Source organism: Kogia breviceps, chromosome 13 (assembly GCF_026419965.1).
Source record: "Kogia breviceps isolate mKogBre1 chromosome 13, mKogBre1 haplotype 1, whole genome shotgun sequence".
Taxonomy (NCBI): domain Eukaryota; kingdom Metazoa; phylum Chordata; class Mammalia; order Artiodactyla; family Physeteridae; genus Kogia; species Kogia breviceps.
This window is the reverse complement of record NC_081322.1, coordinates 12,763,809-12,787,037: the sequence shown is the minus strand read 5'-3', so window position 1 is coordinate 12,787,037 and position 23,229 is coordinate 12,763,809. Positions and strand designations below refer to the sequence as shown.

At 34.5% G+C, this 23,229-nt stretch overlaps 1 protein-coding gene across 2 annotated transcripts in view; it reads left to right on the top strand.

Moving 5' to 3' along the window:
* Positions 1–23,229, top strand: part of ADGRB3 (adhesion G protein-coupled receptor B3) — a 781,830-nt gene that overhangs the window by 276,652 nt on the left and 481,949 nt on the right. For both annotated transcript variants that reach the window (XM_059083264.2, XM_067011391.1), the window contains exon 3: positions 18,878–18,988. In XM_059083264.2, coding sequence (XP_058939247.1) covers positions 18,878–18,988 — 111 coding nt within the window. The remainder of the gene's footprint in view (positions 1–18,877; positions 18,989–23,229) is intronic.

The window sequence follows — 23,229 nt, the reverse complement described above, 5'->3', positions numbered from 1 at the left end:
GCTTTAAAATGAGGAAGCTTTAGAAACCAAGATTACTATTTTATTTTCTGTTTTTAAAGAATTAAATTAATAATCGTTTGCTCTTGGAGAGAGAGATCTTTCGGAAATTTTCAAATGTACTTTCTCACCTGGACAAGCTGTTAAACAGAGAGAAAAGTCCTTTTTCATGTACATTCACCAAACTCTAATTTCTTTCCTCCTATTTCACCCTGTACTTTCCATGCCTCAGGCAAGTCTGGGTTATCTTCAACCAACTGATCAAGTCGTAAGTATTTATTTGTTAAAAACTTAGTCTGTACCTAGCACTGTAAATAGTAAAAGAGTAATATCGCTATGTGAAAATATGTAGGGGTGAAAATTACTTACTGGAAATATATTGATCTGACTTTTTACAAAAACAAAACCCTTTTCCTTGGCCAGTTAAAAGTGCTTCCTGCAAAAAAAAAAAAAAAAAAAATATATATATATATATACACATATATATGTATACATATATCTCTCCTCATATTGACTTTCTTAGTTCATCTGCCTACATTTTCACTAAGAAGTTTCATTCTCATCTTAAACTGAAAGTGAAGTCATAAAATTCTCAAAAGTAATTCCATGTTGTGACTTCCTGATTGCCCATAGAAGGTATCACTTCCATTCCTTCTAAATCTTGTTATCTTTAAACCCTGAAGTTATCCAGATCCTCATCCCCCTTCCTCAGCTGCAAAAACTAACCCACTCTTGTATTTTTAGTTGACGGGTCTCATGGAAGCATCTCCCACTGGTGCTTTCTCCTCTTTATGTGACAACACACGGCTGACAAGCAAGTCTGATGATTTCAGTGAATGTCCAACCAGGAAATGTTTTAGTCTCCCCTAAATATATCAGTGATTCTCCAGAGACCTCTTTTTCTTCTTTTGGGAAAAACACCAAATACCCTTACCTTGGGATGACTTTCAATGGTAAAAGCTGTTCTTGTGTCCATGGCAGATGCTGGAGATTTAATTCAGTAAATTTGTTCTCAACAGTGAAATCTTTGACTAAAATGTCACCCCTGTACAAGTTCTAAAGGAAACCTCATAACATCTTATGACATATGCCTCCCCGCAAAAGAAAGTTTAAAACTTGGAAGATAACGGTAGTAAGAAATTTTTGGCGGTACTAAGAAATTTTTGGAATAGGGATAAACATAATATTTTTTTTCTGGCATCTTTATTTTCCATAATGAACTTGAATTACTTTTACTCAGGGGATGGATACTGTCCCTTTGTGTATTTACTTTAATATTGTAGAGCAATTAACATAGGCCTTGAAAACAGACATACCTAATTTTGAATGTCAGCGCTTTAATGTATACTGTGACACTATTATTAGTAGGTTCTCATTAGTTATCTATTTTATACATAGTAGAGTATATATGTCAATCCCAATCTCCCAGTTCATCTCACTGCCCTTACCCCCTTGGTATCCATAAGTTTGTTCTCTACATCTGTGTCTCTATTTCTGCTTTGCAAATAAGTTCATCTGTACCATTTTTCTAGATTCCAAATATAAGCAATATTATACAATATTTGTTTTTCTCTTTCCAACTTACTCCACTCTGTATGGTAGTCTCTAGGTCCATCCATGGCTCTGCAAATGGCAATATTTCATTCCCTTTTATGGCTGAGTAATATTCCATTGTATATATGTACCACATCTTCTTTATCCATTCCCCTGCTGATGGACACCTAGGTTGCTTCCATGTCCTGGCTATTGTAAGTAGTGCTGCAGTGAACACTGGGGTGCGTGTATCTTTTTGAATTATTGTTTTCTCCAGGTATATGCATATAAGCATTTTATGGTAACTTTGTTAACGTATTTGCTGATATCACTTACTGGCAGGTCTCAGGGTAGAACCAAAATGCTTCTAACCACCGTTTTCCAGACAACCTGCTCCAGGAAGCCTGGAGATTGCTTTTTGTAGAATCAGTGTGAGATTTCAAGGGCAAAACCTGAGGTCAAGACAGCAAACCATGAACCTCCTTTAAATTTGTAAGTCACTAAATTCAGTGAGACTGTCTGGATAGCTGCATAAGATGCTCTCCATCTTTAAAGGAAGCTGCAAGAGAAGGCAGTTTAGCAAAAAGAAAATGTTCATTCAGTAAAGTTACCAAAACCAATTCAGCAGTGCTACAAAAGTGACATGAGAATCGATGGAGCATTTCTTCTTAATCTGGGCATTTAACTTCACTAATTTTAGTGGTGTTTGCAAAAAAAAAAAAAAAAGGTTTATGGCCAGCAATTACTTTTTTAGCTGGTGATGTCTTTTCATTTGCAAATGTGTTTCTGGGAAAGTTTGAATGTTGGCTTTTTGGAAAATGACTTTATTTGCTGCACAAAGGTCATTCTTAAATGTCAAACATCATTTGGTAGTTGTTGATGTTTCATTTTTTTAATGTCTGGAAGAATATTTTTTCCAGACTTGTTTTTGAGGTCAAGCTAGTGTTTTGAGGTAGTGGGAAATTCTGATCCTCTAAAACCATAGGGTATGAGAAAAACAGAGCACTGTCACACAGAAAAATTAAGTTCTTGTGTGGCTCAGTCGTGACCTTTATGAATGATGAACGGATTGCTTGTCTGGTTAAGGAGTTCAGTTCTTTTTTGGCCATTTACTAAGAAGAATTGAGTACTGTTGTAAGGTTTTATTCTTTTATTAAAATTGGAGTCAGAAAACCTTTACAGTCTATAGAGGATACCAAAATTAATGCCTTTTCAGTCTCAGTAACTTAGATTGAATATATACATTTCTCTGATTTTTTTATGTGCCTCTCTTCCCGAATGAATGTAATGTGGACTAGTACTCACACTTTTAAATTCTTTATTGAAAATATAAATGCATCTTCTTATTTATGCTCAGTAAAGGAAATTTTGGTAGAGGCAAATTAAAAAGGCATCTGTTGCCAAGGGTGAAAGCATTAGGAAAGGAGCAGTATGATACATTACTCACCATTAAAATATTTCCATTATATTCAACCTCATGTTAATGACACTGTAAGATTACACTTTTTTAGGGCATCTTAATATTAATTCACATTGTGAAACTCTTAATTTAGCATATTTTCCTTCCCATGGAGTATCATGGAAAACCTACAAAGCAATTGGAAGTGATCTGCCGCTGAGATGATTAAAATCTCTGAGCAAACACTAGCCTGATTATATATTCCGTCATGATTAACACCATGAAACCACATATTCCAATGTAGGGAAATAAACCATGCAAAGTGCAAGGATATATACTTAATTTTAAAGTTGAAAGGGATTCTATTAATTATATGGCCTTATACTTGAAAGCCTGGCTTGGGCATCAATTATATGTGATCTTTTTGAATCCCAAGCCCAAAGCATCCTCACTGTATAATGATGGACAAGTAATGTAACCTCTTGAAACGGCATCATCTCCATGTCTAAAATGGGAATAATAATAGAACCTAACTCATGATGAAGATAGCACTTAAACACAATACCTAACTTTCGGAAAGGATTCGAACAATATGGCAGAATGAGTGATGTGGGTGGACCCCAGCCCTGATAAAAACTCATAGAAATGCTGGATTAAATGTTAGGACAACAAAAGTGAGCCACACTGAAAATAAAAGGAGATTTATAGGTGTCCATAAAGTACAACAGCAACAATAAAAAGACAAAAAACAAAGTATTAGGGGTAAGCCGGGGGCTTTTGAATGTTTTGGATAGTTATAAGCTCTAAATGGTTAAGAATTAGGATTTCATTGTTGCTACATGGAGAGAAGAATGTCCTCAACCTGTGTAGGTTTGGAGAACTAAAATCAATTCAACTATGTAAAGCCTGGGGCCTCATAGAATTACCCTTTCTGTCAAAGGAGGTTTAGAGAAATTTTATTTGATGGCCCCAGGAAACAGTGAGAAAGAAGCTCATCTTCTTTCAAGAGCTTTGGTGGGGAGAATAAAGGCACACCCCCCAACAAAAGAAACAATTAGTAGCACATGCCATGCAGGTATATTATAGAAATTGATGCTTATGTGATATAGCAACCTAGAGCCAAGAAATTTACTGCTGTGAAAGGATGTTTTTACAGTGAGGATTATAGGAGTTTCATAGGGGAGAAAATGCTGTGCAAGATGAACACTCAATAAAATAATACAAAATAAAATAAAATATAGGAGAAAACAAAAGCCATGCAGGGGAATCAGCAGATGTAATGCAAGGAGCACACTCTGAAATAGAAAACAAACAAACAAAATCCTTAAATAAACCATAAAAGAGATATGTTTAAAGTGATTTTTTAAAAATAATAGAATAATAAAGAAATAATAAATACAGAACAACATAACAGAAAATAGATTTGGAAAAAAATAGAACTACCAAAAATAAAACATAGTCACTGAAGTTAAAAATTCAGTAGATGGGTTAAATACTAATTTGACACTGTCAAGGGGAATGTTTGTGAATTGGAAGGTAGATCTGAGGAAGTCACCCAGAGTGCAGTGAGTAAGATTAAGATCATGATATTATTCAATAATAATAAAGTTCTTCCCCTTTTTTCCTGTTTTTCCTCTCTCTTTCCATTCCAAAGTACTTTTTTAGTCACTTACAAGGCACAAGATATGGTGATGGACAAGATAGACAAGACTTCTAGTCTTATGAAGGTCATATTTTAGTGTGTTGATGGATACAGTTATTAAACAAATACATAAAAACAAACACAATACAGATATTGATAAGTTCTGTAGAGAATTAAATTCAGGTCTTAGAGAATGACTGTATTTGTATTTGATGGTCAGGGACCACCTCTGGAAGGAGGTGAGATTTTAGCTTTGGTAAGAATGAAAAGAATGAATCAACCATGCAAAGATCAGAAGAGCTTTCCAGTGAAAGAAATCAATGTATGTTTAAGGAGCTAAAAGAAGGCCAGTGTGGCTGGAACATGGTTAGTCATGGGGAGAAGGATGTGAGATGGTTTTTGAAATGAAGTCTGGGCAGATTACACAGGGCTCTTAATAAGACCCAGAGTAAGGAGTTTAGATTTTATTCTAAGAGTTGGGAAGACATGAAAGGAATTTAAGAAGAGGATTTACAGTATCTGTTTTATCTTTTAAAAGGTCTGCCTTTCTGCTATGTGGAGGCTGGATTGCAAGCAGAAGTGGTGGCAGGGGTGGGGGGCAGTTAGGAGGTCATTGCAATGATCCCAGTGCTGGAGGCTAGTGAGATGTGGACCTGAGTGGTGGTGGTGGAGCTGAAGAGACCTTGACAGATTTGAAACATGCTTTGGATGGAGACATGACAGTGGAAAATTGATAGACTATGGGGTTGGGGGAACAGGAAGAATCACCGATTCTAGGAATCAGAGATACACCCATGTAGGAATTATTGCTACAGTACTCATTAGTCACACAGCCACTGCGTAAGTACTTCCACTGATTAACAGCTTGGTATTTCATATGGCCACCCACTCTGTTTTATGGACCCCAAATTGTTAGAAATTTCTTCCTATGGATTTGACCCTCCCCCTTAATTCTTTCTTAATAAACAACATAGTTAATTTATTTGTAATCCTTCTGCTACTTGAGGTTTCCAGATATCCAAAGAAAATTATCATTTCTTCCTGAATTTTTTTCCCAAGCTAAACATACCTAGTGTTTGATTCTAATAAGAATCTATTTTTGTGGTACTTACAGAGCTTATAATTCTAAATTGAGGTTTGATTCTTTAAGTTTTCCCTAGATTTTCTACTACATTATTTTTCCTGAGGCTCTTATCCACTGGGCACTCAAAATTTACTTCCAAAATAAGCCTGACACTAAACTATAGTTTTTGAGACAATCCTCACTCCATTTCTCACTCTTTTACCATTCTGAGCACTATTCTTTCTACATATTTATCAATATTCCTCTGTAAAACACTAATGACCACAACTAAATGCTAAGTAGACCAAAAGTCCTGAATTCCACGCTTTAAAAAAATGCAACCACAGTTTTTCTTAATCATCTTTTTTAAAAAAATTTATTTTATATTGGAGTAGAGTTGATTAACAATGTTGTGTTATTTTCAGCAAAATGATTCAGTTCTACATATACATGTACCTATTCTTTTTCAAATTATTTTCACATTTAAGTTGTTACATAATGTTAAGCAGAGTTCCCTGTGCTATACAGTAGGTCCTTGTTGGTTATCTGTTTTAAATATAGCAGTGCATACATGTCAATCCCAAACTCAAAATTTTCTATTGAGTTTTGGTACAGCTGTTTTACAGTGTTGACTCATCAAACTTTAGTCATCAAAACCCCAATATATTCATTTTAAAATAACTTGTTATGCCAGGTATATCCCAGCCTAGAAGACGTACCCTGACATATACTTCTGGCAAAGGGATAATAATATCCAGAATACATAGATTGGAAGAGATATTATAATTAAGGAAAACATTAAAAAAATTAAAACTACAACACAAAGAAGACATTGTTTTTCCTTCAGAAAAGCAAAACTTTAATTACGTCTCCCACTTAAGTCTTGGTGGAACAGTTCACAATAGTTGGGTAGTCAAAGCTAGTGTCTCCTGTGAAAGTTGGGGTGAGGGAAGAAGAAAAAGCCCTAAACCAAAATAGGGAAGGATTTAGCATATAAGAGATGCCATCTTTAACCCTCTCTGCCAGTCCTTGGCCACTTGGCCACCAGTCCTGTAGAACCCAGTTAGGTCATGACTAGTAAACAACTTAGGACTCCTTGCTAGATTAGGTTAGAATTTGCATATGGTTCAGAAAGTACACAATCAGCTGAGGGACCATGTTTAATATATATTACAGTATGAGCTACCCAGAGCCCAGTATAAGAATGTCAAGTTCTAACCCTACAGTTATCATTGATGTGCTCCCAAATTCTCCAGCCTTTGGAAGACTGTCTTTACCTTAGTATAATTTTTAAACAAACACTTGGCTTGATCTGCCACATAATTTATAACTATAAATTCAATATACTCCCAATATCTCTAGGGATTTTTTGAGGGAGGAATTATGGGTTCCTGCCCATCTACTCTTACATGTATTTTAGCTATATCATCAATTGTTGCTTTGTATTTTGTGTCTGGGACTATTCTCTTTATTCTGTCCCTTGCCAACCTCAATGTGAAATCAATCTTTCTTTTCTTTAATCACCTCTTTGTAAATATTTCTAATACAGGGTATAGGCTTTCAATAAGAGTTGATTGTAGTGTAGAGGGATTTTATTTCACCCCAGCACAGTATATACATTTATACTTAAGTATCAGTGTTCTTAAAATTGCTCCTGATGTTCCTTGCACATAGAATCTCAGAGTTTTCTCCTCTGGTCTCAACTTTCCACCATTTTTCTGGACGGTTCTCTCCTTACTCCTTAAGCCTCTCCTTTCAACCTCACCTCCTTCCTCTATTTTCCACGGGAAGCCTCACCTTGTCTCCCTGGCAGCGTCAGTAAATTTCAAATTACTACTCTGTTATTATGTAAAATAATATCTCTCTATCACATCAGTTTTCCAGATTTAGTGCCAAGGCACATCTTTACATAACCAAACTGGTCCATCAGGATATTTTTGATAAATCTAAGAAAATTTTCTGCATTATTTCTGGTCAACTTTTATTTTGCTCTCTCTTCACAAACGATTTATCTTGAGCACCGTATGTTTATTAAAACTAAATTTGAAATGCACATCTAGGACCGGCTCTAGTAAAGGCAGGGATTAGCTTGTTTTCATAGATACTAAGTTTGTATCACAGTATCTAGGGGGCAATGTAGTGTAGGTGGCCTGGAGATAGTTCAGCCTAGAGACGTGGTTGACCAAGAGCGGTACCTGAGTCAGTAGGAATGGGTGGAATTTCTCAGGGAGAGAGTATTGAGATGAATCCCGAGGGGAAAACTTAGCTTTTAGAGGATGAAGAGCCACTAAAGCAATGGAAGAGACGGAAGGCAGTCAGGAAGAGGAAGAAAATCAAATCGTCAGCTTTGAAAACCAAGGGAGGTGAACGTTTTAGGAAAAGTTGTGGGACGGGGGGAGCGTGGGAGGGTGTCAAATGCTGAAGGAATCAGGATGAATGTGACAGTTTCTAAGAGGCAACTGACTTCCCAGATAGCAGTTTCATTCCGGGAAGGAGGCTTGAAGTCAGATAGCCTGACATTATTGGGGGAGGGGAAAGTGAGCAATTAGAGGATATGCTTTTGAAAGGCTTATGTAAGTAGGAAAGAGAACTGTTCAGAGAACGACATGGAAAGTAATATGGTTTGCACTTACCTTTCAACAGTCAGAAATCAGGGGTTGACTTTTCTCAGAGGAAGTTCTTAGTGGATACAGAGGGGCTGGGATGGAAGCAGAGGGCAGCTTGCAGTAACTCCGAACCTCCACACCCCGATATGGAAGGAAACCAAGAAAAGAGGAAGTTGGAGAAAAGCCCTCAGTGTGCTCAGCTAAAGGGTTGGTTCTTGTATGGAAAGGGAACAGAGTACCAAATAAGCTGAGTGAGAAAGACTGATGTCTAGACATACATTGGTAAAATTTCCAAGGATAAAAGGAAAAATCCCAAAAAAGCCTTCCAGAAAGAGAAGCAGATTCTCTTTCCAGAAAACATCTCACAGGCAACACTGGATACCGGCATTCAGGGTCCAAGTTATCATCGAAGTTCAGCATGAAAAACAAACTTCTCGACCTTGGGAATTCCCTGGTGGTCCAGCGGTTAGGACTCGGTGCTTTCACTGCTGCGGGCCCAGGTTCAATCCCTGGTCAGGGAACTAAGATAAAACTTCTTGACCTTAAGTTTCTAGGTCTAGCCAAACTAACATTCAAGTGTGAAGGCAAGATGAGTCAATTTTAGACCCTTCTCTGTTAAAGGATGTACTTGAGCAAAATTAAACAAATCTAAGAAAGATCAACAGAGAAATTAATACTGATAGTTAGACTAATAGCTGAGACTAATAGTTAAGTCTAATTATTGCAGCACAATATACAGTCATTTGGAAATGAATGATATGTGAGTATCAAGACAGTGAGACATGGAGAGCACACTCAAATTCTTGTCTTGGTTTGGGAAAGAGTACAGATACTGATTCACTACAGATATTTATAGATTTAAAAATTTACTTAAGTACATGTGATAAAATTAGTGTACAGCACTTGGAATAATTGAAGAAGGATAACTAGAGGAGAAAACGTAACTGAAAATTCCTACTGATCCAAAAAAATTTAAATAGGGGAAAAATGAAGAAACAGCAAGAAAATATGCTAAAGAGAAATCCTAATATAAGATGGAAGAAATAAGTCCAACCTTATAATAAATATGATGAATGTCAATGGATTTAATTTCCTACTAAAAGGAACAGATGGGTTTTTAAAATACAACTATACATGTTTTATATAAGATATATGCTTAAAGCAAAATGACACTGAAGAGTAGAAGGCATATGGAAAAAAATGTAGCAAAGGCGTTAACAAAGCAGTAATAATAGTATTAATATCGAGCAAAATTGGACAAGAAAAAGCACTAATTAGGATGAAAAGGGGTGTTGTATTTTGACAGAAAATAGACCAAAAAAATCTAACATTTTCCCTCCCTTCACTATTTGTTGTGAAGTATATTTGGGATGGGAGAGGACTTCACACTGCAAAACCACTTCTAGGAATCTTTCCTCTGGAGGCAAACCTCTGAAGGCAACATAGATGTAAATATCTGGCCACAGAAAAATAAAGAGGCATGGTATAATGAAAGCGTATTTATGTCTTCTTGGGTAGTTTACAAAAATAAAAAGATATAAAAGATATAATATGACAATAGTGAATGGAATGAGAAAGAACAAACATTTTCTTAAGGGGTATAGAGAGACTAGATCAGTGTATAACAAAATCAATTCAAACTGAAAGGAAAGAAAACTCTGAAGATAATACAAGAGAAACCAATGAGACCACAGCATTGTGTTGGATATGGTGACCTGGCTTTTGATTCAACCGTTTTCATCTAAGTGGTCCTCTTAACCGACTTCTGTTGAATGATATGGATGAGACATGCAGTGAAATCAGTTTTATCTGAAGCAGTTTGTGAATGAAAGAATGAAATTAAAAGTTATTAATCTGACAAATATATATTTGACTGCTTATAATGAAACTTTCTGAGGGCTGGCTAGTAAATTTAATATTTGTGAAAGATTTTATAAGCCTTGCCTATCGGACTAGGAATAACTATAAAATTTTCTCTCACAAAAACAAATTTTTGTCTACTCTATTCACGGCTATATCACCAGTGCCTAGAATCCTGTCTGGAATATAGTAATTGCTCATTTAATGTTTGTTGAACGAACGGACTCTATTCATGCTCAATGCCTTTGAAAGCATACTGTCTTCTAAAAAAATCCCTCTCCAGCGTGGATGCTGGCTAAGGTGCTTAAATAAGTACTGTGCAATCTTGAGACCTCCCATGCAAAGTAAACCTTGCTTTGGTGCTTAGACATGCATCCAGGGAACTGTTCCACACTGAGTGACTTAAGAAAAGGTTTAGAAGCAACTACAACTCTGTGTTTTACTTAGACGTGGGTGCCTGTGTGTCTCTGCACACCCCAGTCAACCTTGGTCAGAGCCTCTAGGCCTCCAGGTCTGCTGAGAGATGGCCTGTATGTTATGTTCACGTGCCAGCTTCCGACCTGAGAAAACAATGCAATTTTAGAGCTTCAGAAGACCTCGGAGACCCTGTTCCCAGAATCCCCTTTTGCAACAGGAGGAAACAGGTTCGGAGAACTTCAGGTGTGATGCTCAAAACAGGAGCTGCATCTGCTGGTCTTCACTTCATTTGTCCACCCTGACAATTCAGCTGTAGCTCACATCTTAGTTTAATGGTCTTCCTTGTCTCTAGGTATTTGAAACACTGCTTTGAAACGGCTAATCATTTTTTTTTTTTTTTTTTTTTTTTTGGCGGTACGCGGGCTTCTCACTGCTGTGGCCTCTCCCGTTGCGGAGCACAGGCTCCGGACGCGCAGGCTCAGCGGCCATGGATCACGGGCCCAGCGGCTCTGTGGCACGTGGGATCTTCCCGGACCGGGGCACGAACCCGCGTCCCCTGCATCGGCAGGCGGACTCTCAACCACTGCGCCACCAGGGAAGCCCACGGCTAATCATTTTTAGTTCTCTCTATAGAATGCCCCTTGGGCTTCAATACTGATAATGATAAATGATGGATCAAGTTTGAATATATGTTAATTGATTATAAGGATAATTTATAGACTAGAAAAATACTGAAACTATTATCCACATGTACTCATGTGTCCCTGAAAAAAAATAAGCTACAGTATTGAGAGGATAGTTAAGATGTTATTATAGTTATTTTTAGAAATTGCTGTAAGCACTATATGTATGTCTTAGGCGAATCATTTTCATTAAAAACTCAGTTTTGATATTTCTTTCAGTAAACATGTATACAATGTTACTGCTGTAAACTAAAACATTATGTGATAAGACACAAAAATATAGCAATAAATGGTAAAACATGAGTGGAACTATTTCTTTTGATATTTATAGATTCTCTAAAAAAGAAATTCTTTGGCAACAAAATGGATGAGTTAAAAAGTGTAAATGACAGAGGAACTTCTCCTTTCTTACCTCCAGGTACAACCTTGAGATCATGTGAGTCACGTGAAGGTGCTTTAAGTGCAGTAAATATGCTTCAGAACTATCCAGATACCAGTGCCTTATGAAAAAGCATGAAAAATCCATTTCATGGCTTACCCACTGTGTATATATGTTGAGATGTCTGGGTCAAGCAACCATTGATCTAATCTTTTAACTTTCAGTTGGAGTGTAGATTGTACTAATTATTCTCACGGGGTATCTTGTTAAATTATTTCTTTCAGTAAATATGCGTTCAGTGATATTGCTTTAAGTTAAATTATTCTGTGCTGTACTGTTATAGGAAATGAGATTGAACTTCAGCAAGTGTAAAAGTCCCATATGGATATGAGCCTTAATTAAAAAATCATAGAGGAATCATTTTTCTTAAACATTCTAAATGAATGCATAATATAATACATATAATACAATATGCATAATGTAATATATATATACAAAGGTAACATCTCTCAAAAATACCATACTAAAAGTGTCACTTTTGTCAAGTATAAACTTTCTTATAAAACACTTCCCTGTGAACTTTTGGGGCACTGACAATTGCTCTAGTTGCCAACAATTTGGACCCAATGGTCCAGATATGTACTCAACCTGCATTAAGCTGGGGCTTCTGATTCTTATCTAATGGGTGTACCCCATCCATTTGCTGCCCCCAGGCTTAGGAGCTTCTGGTGACCCATCGATCAATCCTGACCCCCTACCCAATCACAAATAGTTGTATATGGACAATTGCAGTAGCTCTTCATAGTTTATATTGCCTCTAATTTTGTTCCCCTAGACTCTGCTCTCCATTCTTCAATTACAGTAATCTATCTAAAATTGAAATCAAACCATGATTTCTCACTCATTTCCTCTTAAACCCCTACAGAAGTTTCACATTTAATCGGATAGAGATACTTTCCAGGGTTCTTAATAAGGCCTAAAAGAAGCTTCCTGTGGGCCTTATTCCCTCTGCATGTCAGAGAGCTTGGCAGGAAAGCAAGCCAGCCCTGCTCTTGTTAGGAAAATATAGAACTGCTTCATCCAGGGACAAACCAGTTGACTTTCTTGTAATTCACATTCCCTAAGATCTTATTGGGCCACTTTAGCAATAAGATTATTCATGTCTTATAGTGTGAGGGTTTTAGTCCCCTACAAAAGGTGCTGGAACTCACAACATAGCATCTTATTTTGCCACTGATGTACTAAAATGCTAAATTAAATTCTGATACAGGTCAACAAGAAAAGATGAATCCTACTAGTTTACTATTGGAAGTAGAATTGCTTTTATTATTTATGTGCTTCTACATTTATTTTATTCATCACCAACAAATAAAGTATCTTTCAAGCAAACCATTACTGATAGTTTATAAAAGTCCAAAGGTTATCTCAAAAAGAGATGAGATCATAAAATGCAATTGAATAATATATAAGAAATATTAACAAATAATTCCTACATGATTTCACACATTGATGATTTCTTGCATGGAACAGTGCATCCAGTTTACTAACATTTCCCAGAAGTAAGACTAGTAAGTGTAAAAATGATGATTTAAGGGTTTATACCCCAAATGTCCTGGAATCATTCTAGATAAGATGTTTTATAATATAATTTTTGAATACATGTTTGAAAAGATCTAAAAAGAATCTGTCATTATATGTAATTATTTCAAAGCTTCTATTTGGAAATAAAATGAATTAGAATATATCATCATTGACTAAGAGTATAGACACTAAATATATTTGACAATCGCTTCTATAAAATATTTTGGGTTTCATAATTTAACAACTTAATTGAAAACATCTGATCATTTAAAATTTTTCTATAAACATACTAGAAGTATATCGTTTCATTATACTATGTTTTGTCCATTTTAGAAGTGCCATAAAATCACCCATTTACTTAACAGAGTCATGGCCAACTATCTAATAAAATCATTTCTGTGGGAGTATTTTGAAAAGCAAGATTCTGTTTTATTATTGTAAGAAATAGCATCTTCATGCCTATAACCAGGTATCTGCTTATGGCAATGGAACCAAGAAATAATTTGAAGGAAAGAATATCAATTAACCTTTCAAATTTTAATGATGAATTTCTCAGATTTCTAGTATTTCTTAACATGTATTAATTTATTTTAAATATTTCTTAATATTAATTTTTGATTTTCTCAAAATTTATTTAAATATTTCCTGATATTTATTATATAATTGTCATTAATTTGAATTAATTCTTTGGAAATTGTTTTTCATCCACTTATTCTATTCCTGTTTGGTTCTTTGGGAAAATGAAATTAGTGTATGTATAATTAACAGTAAACAGTATTTCTTAAACAGCGTTCTTCAGAATTTCAGCTAATGATGTCTAATTTTAAAATTCCTTGTTTCCAATAGTTCATGCCAGTTCTAGAAATATCTTCGATGATGTAGACTCCAAAAGATAATAGTCTTTTTCCCAATCAGCTCTATGTTTTCATAAAGCACCTGACTATACTGACACTCAACAAAGAGTTGTCGAGGGAGAGAAAACAATTTTTACGTTTAATCATATTGCAAAAAATTTTAAAAAATAATCTCAGAAAACAGAAGAATATCATAATGACTGATGCTCTGGTCTCTTCTTCACTACCTAAATATCTCCAGGCCATGTTATGCACACAAAAACTCTGCGTGCAAAATAATTGTGCCAACTCTGTTTCCAATAAGTGTAAAAATAAATGAATGAATTTAATAACATACCAGTTCAGCTTAATGCTTTGATTAAGGTAAATAATTTTATGTATTTGAAAGGATCAGCCATTTTTAGTGGGTTTTCTTGGGTATGAGAATATCAGAGACTATTTTTTACTTATGTTTGTAATTTTAATACCTGAAACAGTAAGTAATTGATAAATGTTTACTGACAAAAATTAAGCATTGTTTTAGGGCATTAAGCTTTGTCTTGGGACAATGAGATTTAAGTTCTAAATAAAGTAATATTTCAATTATTTAAATAATAATCTGAATATATTTATCGACACAATAGCAACAATAGTTAGCTCTGTTGACAAAAGAAATGTTGACCATCATAATCATACATAATTAACTTTTAAGTACTTCGCTAAGAATTTTATTTTTTCCGCATTGAACTGTTCACCAAACAAGTTAAAGAAATGGTTCTAGGCATCTAGAAATTTGCCTTTTGGAGAAGTAATTCTTAGCATGAAATTTATTTATAGAATAAATGTTGAACCCCGGTTATATGCAAAGCAGGAGGTGCTTTTAAAACTTGTAGGACATACTTCCTTCCCATCTAAGTTTACAATCCAGTTCGGGGAATAAGGCACAATCTAATAAGTAAAAGTCCATTATTGATACAAAGCAGAACAGAAGTTAGGGCAGACAGAGGCTGATTCTGATTGGTTGGTTAGTTCATGGAGGTGGTGCCATTGGAGGTGGACTTGGAGAGGGCTTTATTGCAGCATGGCTGGAGGAGCAGGTGTTTCAGGTGGAGGAAAATAAGAGAAAGGCTGCGTTGGCTTGACCATTTCCATGACAAAAAGTAGTGCAATTTGGCTGTAGATTAAAAGTAGGGCATATCTCTGAGAGTTTCTTGAGAAGCAACAGTGGGCTAGAGTAGTTTCTGTAGAAATGCGAAGGAAAGCTAGCTAACAATGGGAAGTTAATATTTATATTGCAAGATAGTTTGCAGTAATAGCTGTTATCGACTAATTTGCTGTTCTACATGTCCATACATTGAAGAATAAACACATGGTAAAATAACAAAGGGATATGTGTGTGTTTTAACTTTTTGATGACTTCACATTATTATAACCCTTGATTTCCAGACAAAAACTTCATGACTGACGATTGACTTACCAAGAGTCAGTTTTCAAGTCTATTTGTTTCTTAACGATCTACTTATAATATTCCTGGATGGGGGAAGAAAAGACATAAAACTATACTTAAAGCAACAGATTTTCAAAACCTTTTTTTCATGTGACTTTGATTGTATTGTACTTCCAGAGACTACTGCTTTTTATCGAGAAGCACAGTGCAAGAGTGTATATGAGAAAATGTGCCTAAATATGGAAAGCCATATGAGTTTTATATATGAACGCAGTTATTTATGCACCACTTCATCGATACCATCAACATAAAGATATAGGAAATAAACCTGTATTTTCATAAGCCATGTACCATATGTACATATACAGTATTATGCTGTACATGACTTCATTTGATTTCATAACTTGCTTTTCATTGCTTTCACCAAAGCAGATCATCTTTTTATTTGGCTATGCTGTTTTTCTCGTGTAACTAATGTAGTATATGATCTTTGCTACCTCAGAATCATTTGAATATAAATCAACCACCATGTAGAACTTGTATTATTCAGAAAGCGTAACACATTAAAGGTTTACCTTAACCCATATTCACTAAATAAGAGAATAATATCAAAAATGATAGCTTTTTCTCCCTAAGTTTAGATGATCCAATTGGCCTTTATGTTCATGAGAAATCAAGAAGATTATATCATCTTGAAAGAGAGCACGAATATTTTGAAAGTATTCCATTGTGAGAAATGGATGGAGCCGTAGCATTTGTTGTTAAATTTACCATTGATAACAACCCTTAAACATTGGCAAAAGAAACTCACTTAATTAGATAAGAGTTTACGTGTTTCACTTACAAATTAGGATTGTTTTAGGTCTGAAACAATCCGTCTAGCACGTTAAAAAAAATACCACCTTAGTGTTTGTTGCTTTTCCATCTGAGAAAAGGAAGTAAAATTGTTAGCATGTCTTCTATCTTATAGGGAATCTACTTATATCAAGACCTCATATTATTGAATAGTTTTAATGTTCTAAGTAATTTTTAATATAAATTATATTGATAGCAATAATCAGAAAATTTATTTTAAACTTTCGATTATGTAAAACTTATGTAATCAAGTCCACAGATGATTGAAGAATTTCTTAACTGCTGTTACCCATAATAAGGCATTAGCACTAATGCTCATATAACATTGATTATTAATAAGTAGAAGTGACTAGAGTGAAGAATGTAGAAATTTAACTTGTAATATAAAATTTGTAATTTGTATTTGAGAAGCTTCAATTACATTCCAGCTAATAATGTGAAATAGTTCACTGAAATACTAATGCATATTTTTTTAAAAAATAGTACTTTACTCGTGTTTAAATTTCAGAACTCATTAAAAATTGAATATGGCACTTTTAAAATGATCTCAGAACCAACCTATATCCTCAGACCCCTAAATTTCAGGATCATAGTCCCTGTAAACTATTTTTCCTTAGAAAACAAATTGCAGGCTATTATCATGCTGCCACCGAGTTGAAGAATTGCCTTCTACTAGAGCAGGTAATAAAGTTAGCTTGTAGTTAGGAGGTTGTAGGCATGGGATACTTTCTTTGGTGTCCTTTGCTCTCTGGGTGCCCAAACTGCCTCAGTGTAAGCATCAGAGCCCCCAGATTACTTATGTGAATATGTGCTCTGACTCAGATGCCCTAAATGATAGACACACACGTACACAATTTAAATGATAAATTCAAGAGGACAGAAGGTAAAACATACTGTTAATAAAAATTACTATTAAATTTCTTTTGCTATTTTCAGATCAAGAGAAATTTCAGTTGTATATAATATTTCAAAATATTGGATAGTGCAGGAGTCTAGATATAAATTTTCTACGTGGTCACTTTCCAAAATCATTAAATGATAGGTGATTAGATAATTCTCGTTAACAGAATGAAGCATGGTTTAGGCAGCACATAACGTAATGAAAGGATGTTGGCAGTAATGGAAAACAATGATGGATTTTACGAGATTAAACCAACTGACATTTAGTGAAAATTTCCATTTCCTGCCTTGGATTTTATCTAAACTGACAAAAACAAACACACATTTAGATTTCTTAGATTTCTCATGGGATGTTCTCTTGGGTAGAATATCTGGAAAGAATTTCTGACAGATCAATCTGTCAGGAGCCATACTTTAATATTTATGAGGAAATCTGCCAGGCTGGACAAAAACATGTGCTAGTCTTTTCTCCTTGCATAAAAGATCAGAGTTGTGCATAAAAAATCCACTGCTTAGTCGTACAAGGTACATTGTAATATTTTAGCAGAAGATGATTTAAAGATGGATGGGAAAAGCCAAAACAATAAGCTGGTGAAATTATCCATTCCCAAATGTTGACATTATTAGTTCTAGCAATCTATTTGCACTGTCATTAGAACATATTTTACCCAGTTATGTGTGTCATGTATGAAAGACCTGGTGTTAAAGACCCAGAACTTTTCTTAGAACATTGAGCACCTCTGACCCCTGCCCCTCAGCAATGCTTTTCCCCCACCTACTGTCCTGTGAGCCAGAACTAACCACCCCATTCATCAGGCTTTGGTTTTATTCAAATTATTTTACAGTCACAGTGAAATAAGCATGGAATGCTTACAGAGTTCTAAGCATATAGATTAAAAAATATATGCTATGTGGAATCTATTCTTTTGTTCAGCTTATTTTTTCCTCTCCCCCATCTGTCTCTGAGTTAGGCCCAGATTATTTTCCTTTCCTAGGAGGTATACGTTGAAAGAATTAAATAACAGAAACCTGGAGTCATTCTCTCTCTTAAACATAACTTTTAAAAGAGAAAACACTCTCTTCCAAGTGGTTAGAAAAGGGATGAAGAATTATATGGGCACAAGGCAGGAGAGAATGAGAATTATCTAAGCCACCATTTTCTATAAGCTTTGGAGGACACTAAGGGCAACCTCATCTTTGGGAAAATAGTCCATCAAGTGAATGTTTGTCTTAGGTAAACTAGATTACAGGATTATTCACTCCTTAAGGAAGTGCTGAAAAAACTTGTCGGGGTGAAGATTCTTCAGCAAAGCAGCAGCTGGTTTGCATCAGGATTCTATCTCTGAAAAACAACAGTTAGCCCTGTGGTTGTATTTTATCTCATGTATTGCTTCAAAACACGATCAGAAAAGAGTACACTATTTCTGTTGCTTCAGCTGACTTAAAACCTGATGTGTCATTTCACTGACTGTTATCATTGTTTCTTGAAACCTTGTTCTTGTTTATAGATGTTTTTGACTTGAGTTTAGAAATGTTCCAAGCAGATCAGCCTAAAACATTTAGAATCGTGGATTTGATCAGTAACTTCTAGGTCTGTGTAGGAACATATTGCATGAGACAGTGATGTAATTTGTGAGAAATGTCTGCACACAGGCTTTCATATACCTTTATTCTGTCTTTAGAATTTGGAATGATGGGAGATCATACAATTAAAAGTCAGCGACCTCGATCTGTTCATGAAAAAAGGGTCCCTCAGGAACAAGCTGATGCTGCTAAATTTATGGCACAAACTGGTAATACGTTAGTTACATTTTTCTATTTATTGTTGTTAATTTAATGAAACCACTGCATGTTTTCATAATCTTTTGCTGCACATTTGTCAGTTTTTGGAGCTGATATTTTTTTGAGCCATTTTTTTTTGTCACCAGTTAAAGTCCATAAATGAAGTAGCTGTGAACTGAAAAGTGCACAAAAAATGTGTAAGATTTATTTTGCTTTCATTGTGGGACATTTCGGATTTATATATTATTATTTATTTATGTTAATTAACTACTTAAAATGTATCATTAAACTTTTAAAGAAACTCAGCAAAGTTATTTCATCAATAATTGATTATTTTCGGACTTTTCAGAATTATTATTTTAAGCAGGACTTTAGATGATGAAATTTAATATTTAATATGTTGAATATTTTTTCACTTGTCATGTATCATATAAATATTAACTGTGAAAGTGGATAGCAATTAGTTAGAAACTTTTTTTAGAATTTAATATCTTTAATTTGAAAAGAGTTTTGTTATATAAGCTAAATAATAAAAAGTTGACAGTCTTTATTAGTAAGGTATAATACACTCCAAATAATTAACTATCAACAAAAATGATTTTTTGGTTTATAACATTTTTAATCCTAAATAAATTAGATTACTTTAAAATACATCCCTCCAAATATATATATATAAACAAATAGATGCATTCCTCTTTTGGCTCATCATAATAAATGGGCTATAATTCCCCCTCTTCTTTGAATGTAGAACATTCTTAGATGAAAACATGATTAATCTGTGTTATAAACATTTGCATCTGTCAATTTTATTGCAGGAAATTGCAAACTAACAGTTTTATCTATGTCTTCATAAAGTCTTATACATTCCAATCTAGATGAGGAGTTTTACTATTAATACAGAAGTTTCAAGTACCTGACCAACTTTTTGACATGGCATTAAGACTGATTTTGATGAAATTCCCTTGAAGAATGAATATTTCCTTTAGTTCATGTGATCTTAGGATAATACTTATTCAGAACACTAGATTTGAATCTATAACTCAAAAATGCAAATATTCTTAATGAATTGTGCCCTTGGTAATGGGCGAATAGTAGACTTGTATACATTAGTGGCAAGTAGGGCAAAGAACTCTCAGAAAAGGGAGAACATTTAGAATAAATTCTACATTAAGGACATATTTTTAGCTTTTGAAAAAAATATGTTGCAGCCAAATCCAGAAATGAAGAAAACTTGCTCATCTGGATTTCTTTTCGTGCACCTTCTTATTTAAGAAAAGCTGATTTATGTTTTTACTATTTGATTGAAGAAGTTCAAAAGTGCACGACCAGTTTCAGGCAAATTTTCAAATTTCTAAATGTATTTTTCTCCCTTACAAGGATCAAAAAGTCTCAACTACTGACCAGAGATCAGGGGATGATTGACTCTAAGTAAAGACATAGGGCATGGGCTGACTTCTTGTGCCGTTTCATGGGGCATTTCTGTAAGATTAGAGGTGTCCTGACATTTTGCAAAAGAAGTGGCAGACATTGGTTTACTGAAATTCCTTAAAATTGGGGTCACTTAATAATGAAATGGTGAACCATAGTTTAAATTTCCAATAACGTAGCAAAATTAGTTTATGCATAAATATTATGCAATTTGGCCTGGAGTGTTTATAGAAATTCAGTTTTTGGATTTGCCTGTGACACAGACCAAGAAAATTCAGAGTTTTCAGCCAGAAACCTTTTTGCAAGTTCAAATCACAAGGAACATTATATTTTCTTAGTGAGGAATTACTAGTTTTCATTTTAATTTACTCACTATTTTCCAGGCATTGTTTTGTATTTAATATATAGGGACACATGATTTGGTAAAATAAATGAAATGCTTATTAAATAGATCCATGGGGAGCTTTAAAGCTATTTCCCCATGTTGTTAACAATAAGTCAGAGGGCTTCCCTGGTGGCGCAGTGGTTGAGAATCCGCCTGCCGATGCAGGAGACACGGGTTCGTGCCCTGGTCCGGGAGGATCCCACATGCCGCGGAGCAACTAAGCCCGTGAGCCATGGCCGCTAGGCCTGTGCGTCCGGAGCCTGTGCTCCGCAACGGGAGAGGCCACAACAGTGAGAGGCCCGCATACCGCAAAAAAAAAAAAAAAAAAAAAAAAAAAAAAAAAGTCAGAAAAGTCAATGAACTTCAGAATTAAAGTTCTGAAAATATTGATTGGATGCTTTAACAAATGAATAACATATAGTTATTATTTCATTTTAAACCAAATATAGTACAGGTAAATATAAATACAGGTATAAAACATTTTAAATTTACATTTCCGTGATACTGATTAAAGACTGGAAAACTGCATTATTTAACATAGTTTTTAAAATACATAATTTGACATGAGGCAATTATAAAGCTAAAAAGAGCAGGATTTTCATTTTTTGCCCTTAAATATTTTCTGAGATTATACTTTCTCCAGATGTTAAGGTAGTCTGAATAAATACAACTCAGTATAACACAATAAAATTCTACAAAAGTTGTTTTATTTATACTTTTCTATTTGTCTTTCAAACCAAGAAATTGGTGTTGCAGGTAAATAATGCTGAGTAATTGCTAGCATTAATTTGAGAACAAAGAGTCATGCAATAGGGGTAAAGCTGAATAATAAAACACAATATATTTTTATGTTAGTCATGAGGAAAAACAAAGCAAAAGCTATCAGACCGTATAACTTAAGAATTACTTCTCAAAATGAGTAACCTAGCCTCTTCAATCATTATGATCAGTCAACCCAGTATTTAAAAACAAACTTTCTATAAAGTAATAATGTGACTGGCAATGTTTTTAGAAGAGTAATATTTAGTGAAGTCACGTTACTTTATCAAAATAACTTGACCATTTTGGTCAGTTTGGTAACTGAGTTGGGCTAGTTTGGACATAATTGTACAATGCTCAAATAGTCTTAAGACACAGCTGTATTTATAGTCTATGGAAGTGAAATGCCATGATAAGATATAGAATATAGACATCTAAATTAAATACCAACAAGATGGCTAAAGACTTCTTAATTACACATACTGATGCTTTTTAACATCATAGTTATCAAATGATCTTATAAACATGTTTAGGAAAGTAGTCTTTTATTCCAGTGGGGAAAATAGTATGTGACATGTTATCTAAAACAGAAAAATAAAATTGTATGTTTCTGATTTCATGATTTTAACATACTAGCAACATTTTTTATTAGTATTTTGTTTATAGTTTAAAATGCACTCCCATACCTCACCTCATTTAATTCTCACAAATAGGTTTTGAGGTAGATGTATTACTCATTTTATTGAGAGGTTCAGAGAAATAAAGTGACTTTCTCAAGGTCACAGAGCTAATATGCGGTACTTTCCATCAACGACAGATCTTCTGACTTTAATGTGCTTTTTCAGTTTCCTTTCATGTTTCGTGTCAGAATAAAGAGCCTTAATAGTACCTTAGATACTGAATCCTTCTACATAATGTGTAATATGCCTTAAGTTACAAGTTAAGGAACCAAATTCGTTTGTGCTATCTCCAAAGACATATATATTAAAAATAGTATACTTTGTGTTATACTTTACTGTCTTAAGGTCAGTGAATTTTTTACAGAATATCTTTGCTATAAAGTATTTCTCACAAAGCCCCAATGTGCTTGACTAGAACAGCCTTCATGCCTTTTGGGATAAGGCTGTGGCAGCATGGAAATCATAACTATTTCATGGAAATGTCACTTGAAATTATAGACTGAGATATAATGGGGTCATTTTGGTAGGTGGGCCAGTATTTCAACGGCAAGATTTGATTCAGAATCTGAAAGCCCATCTATATCTTATTCATTTATTTCTTGTGGTTTTGATCAACAAAATAAACCACCAGTTTGAGGGGGAGTGAATAATGCCAATTCTGAGCACTAATTATCAATCCCTCATGACCCAGGCATCATTATCTAGCTTGTTCAACGTCATTGTAGCTTCATACATTCAGAAGCAACCCCAAATTTTAAAAATTTTACAGAAATGCACATAAAAATAGTTCTTGATCCTGATTCATTGCTCAGTTTAATTAAACCTTCTTTTCCTGCCATCATAACAATGCAGTGCTCTTGTGGAAAAATAGAACTAATTGTATTCATAACCTTTATCATTTTACTTATTATAGAATTCACAATGTTCAAGGTTTTCTGGCTTTTAATTAATCACATTCAACCATAATATTTCTACTTCACTTAATCTCATCACAAACACA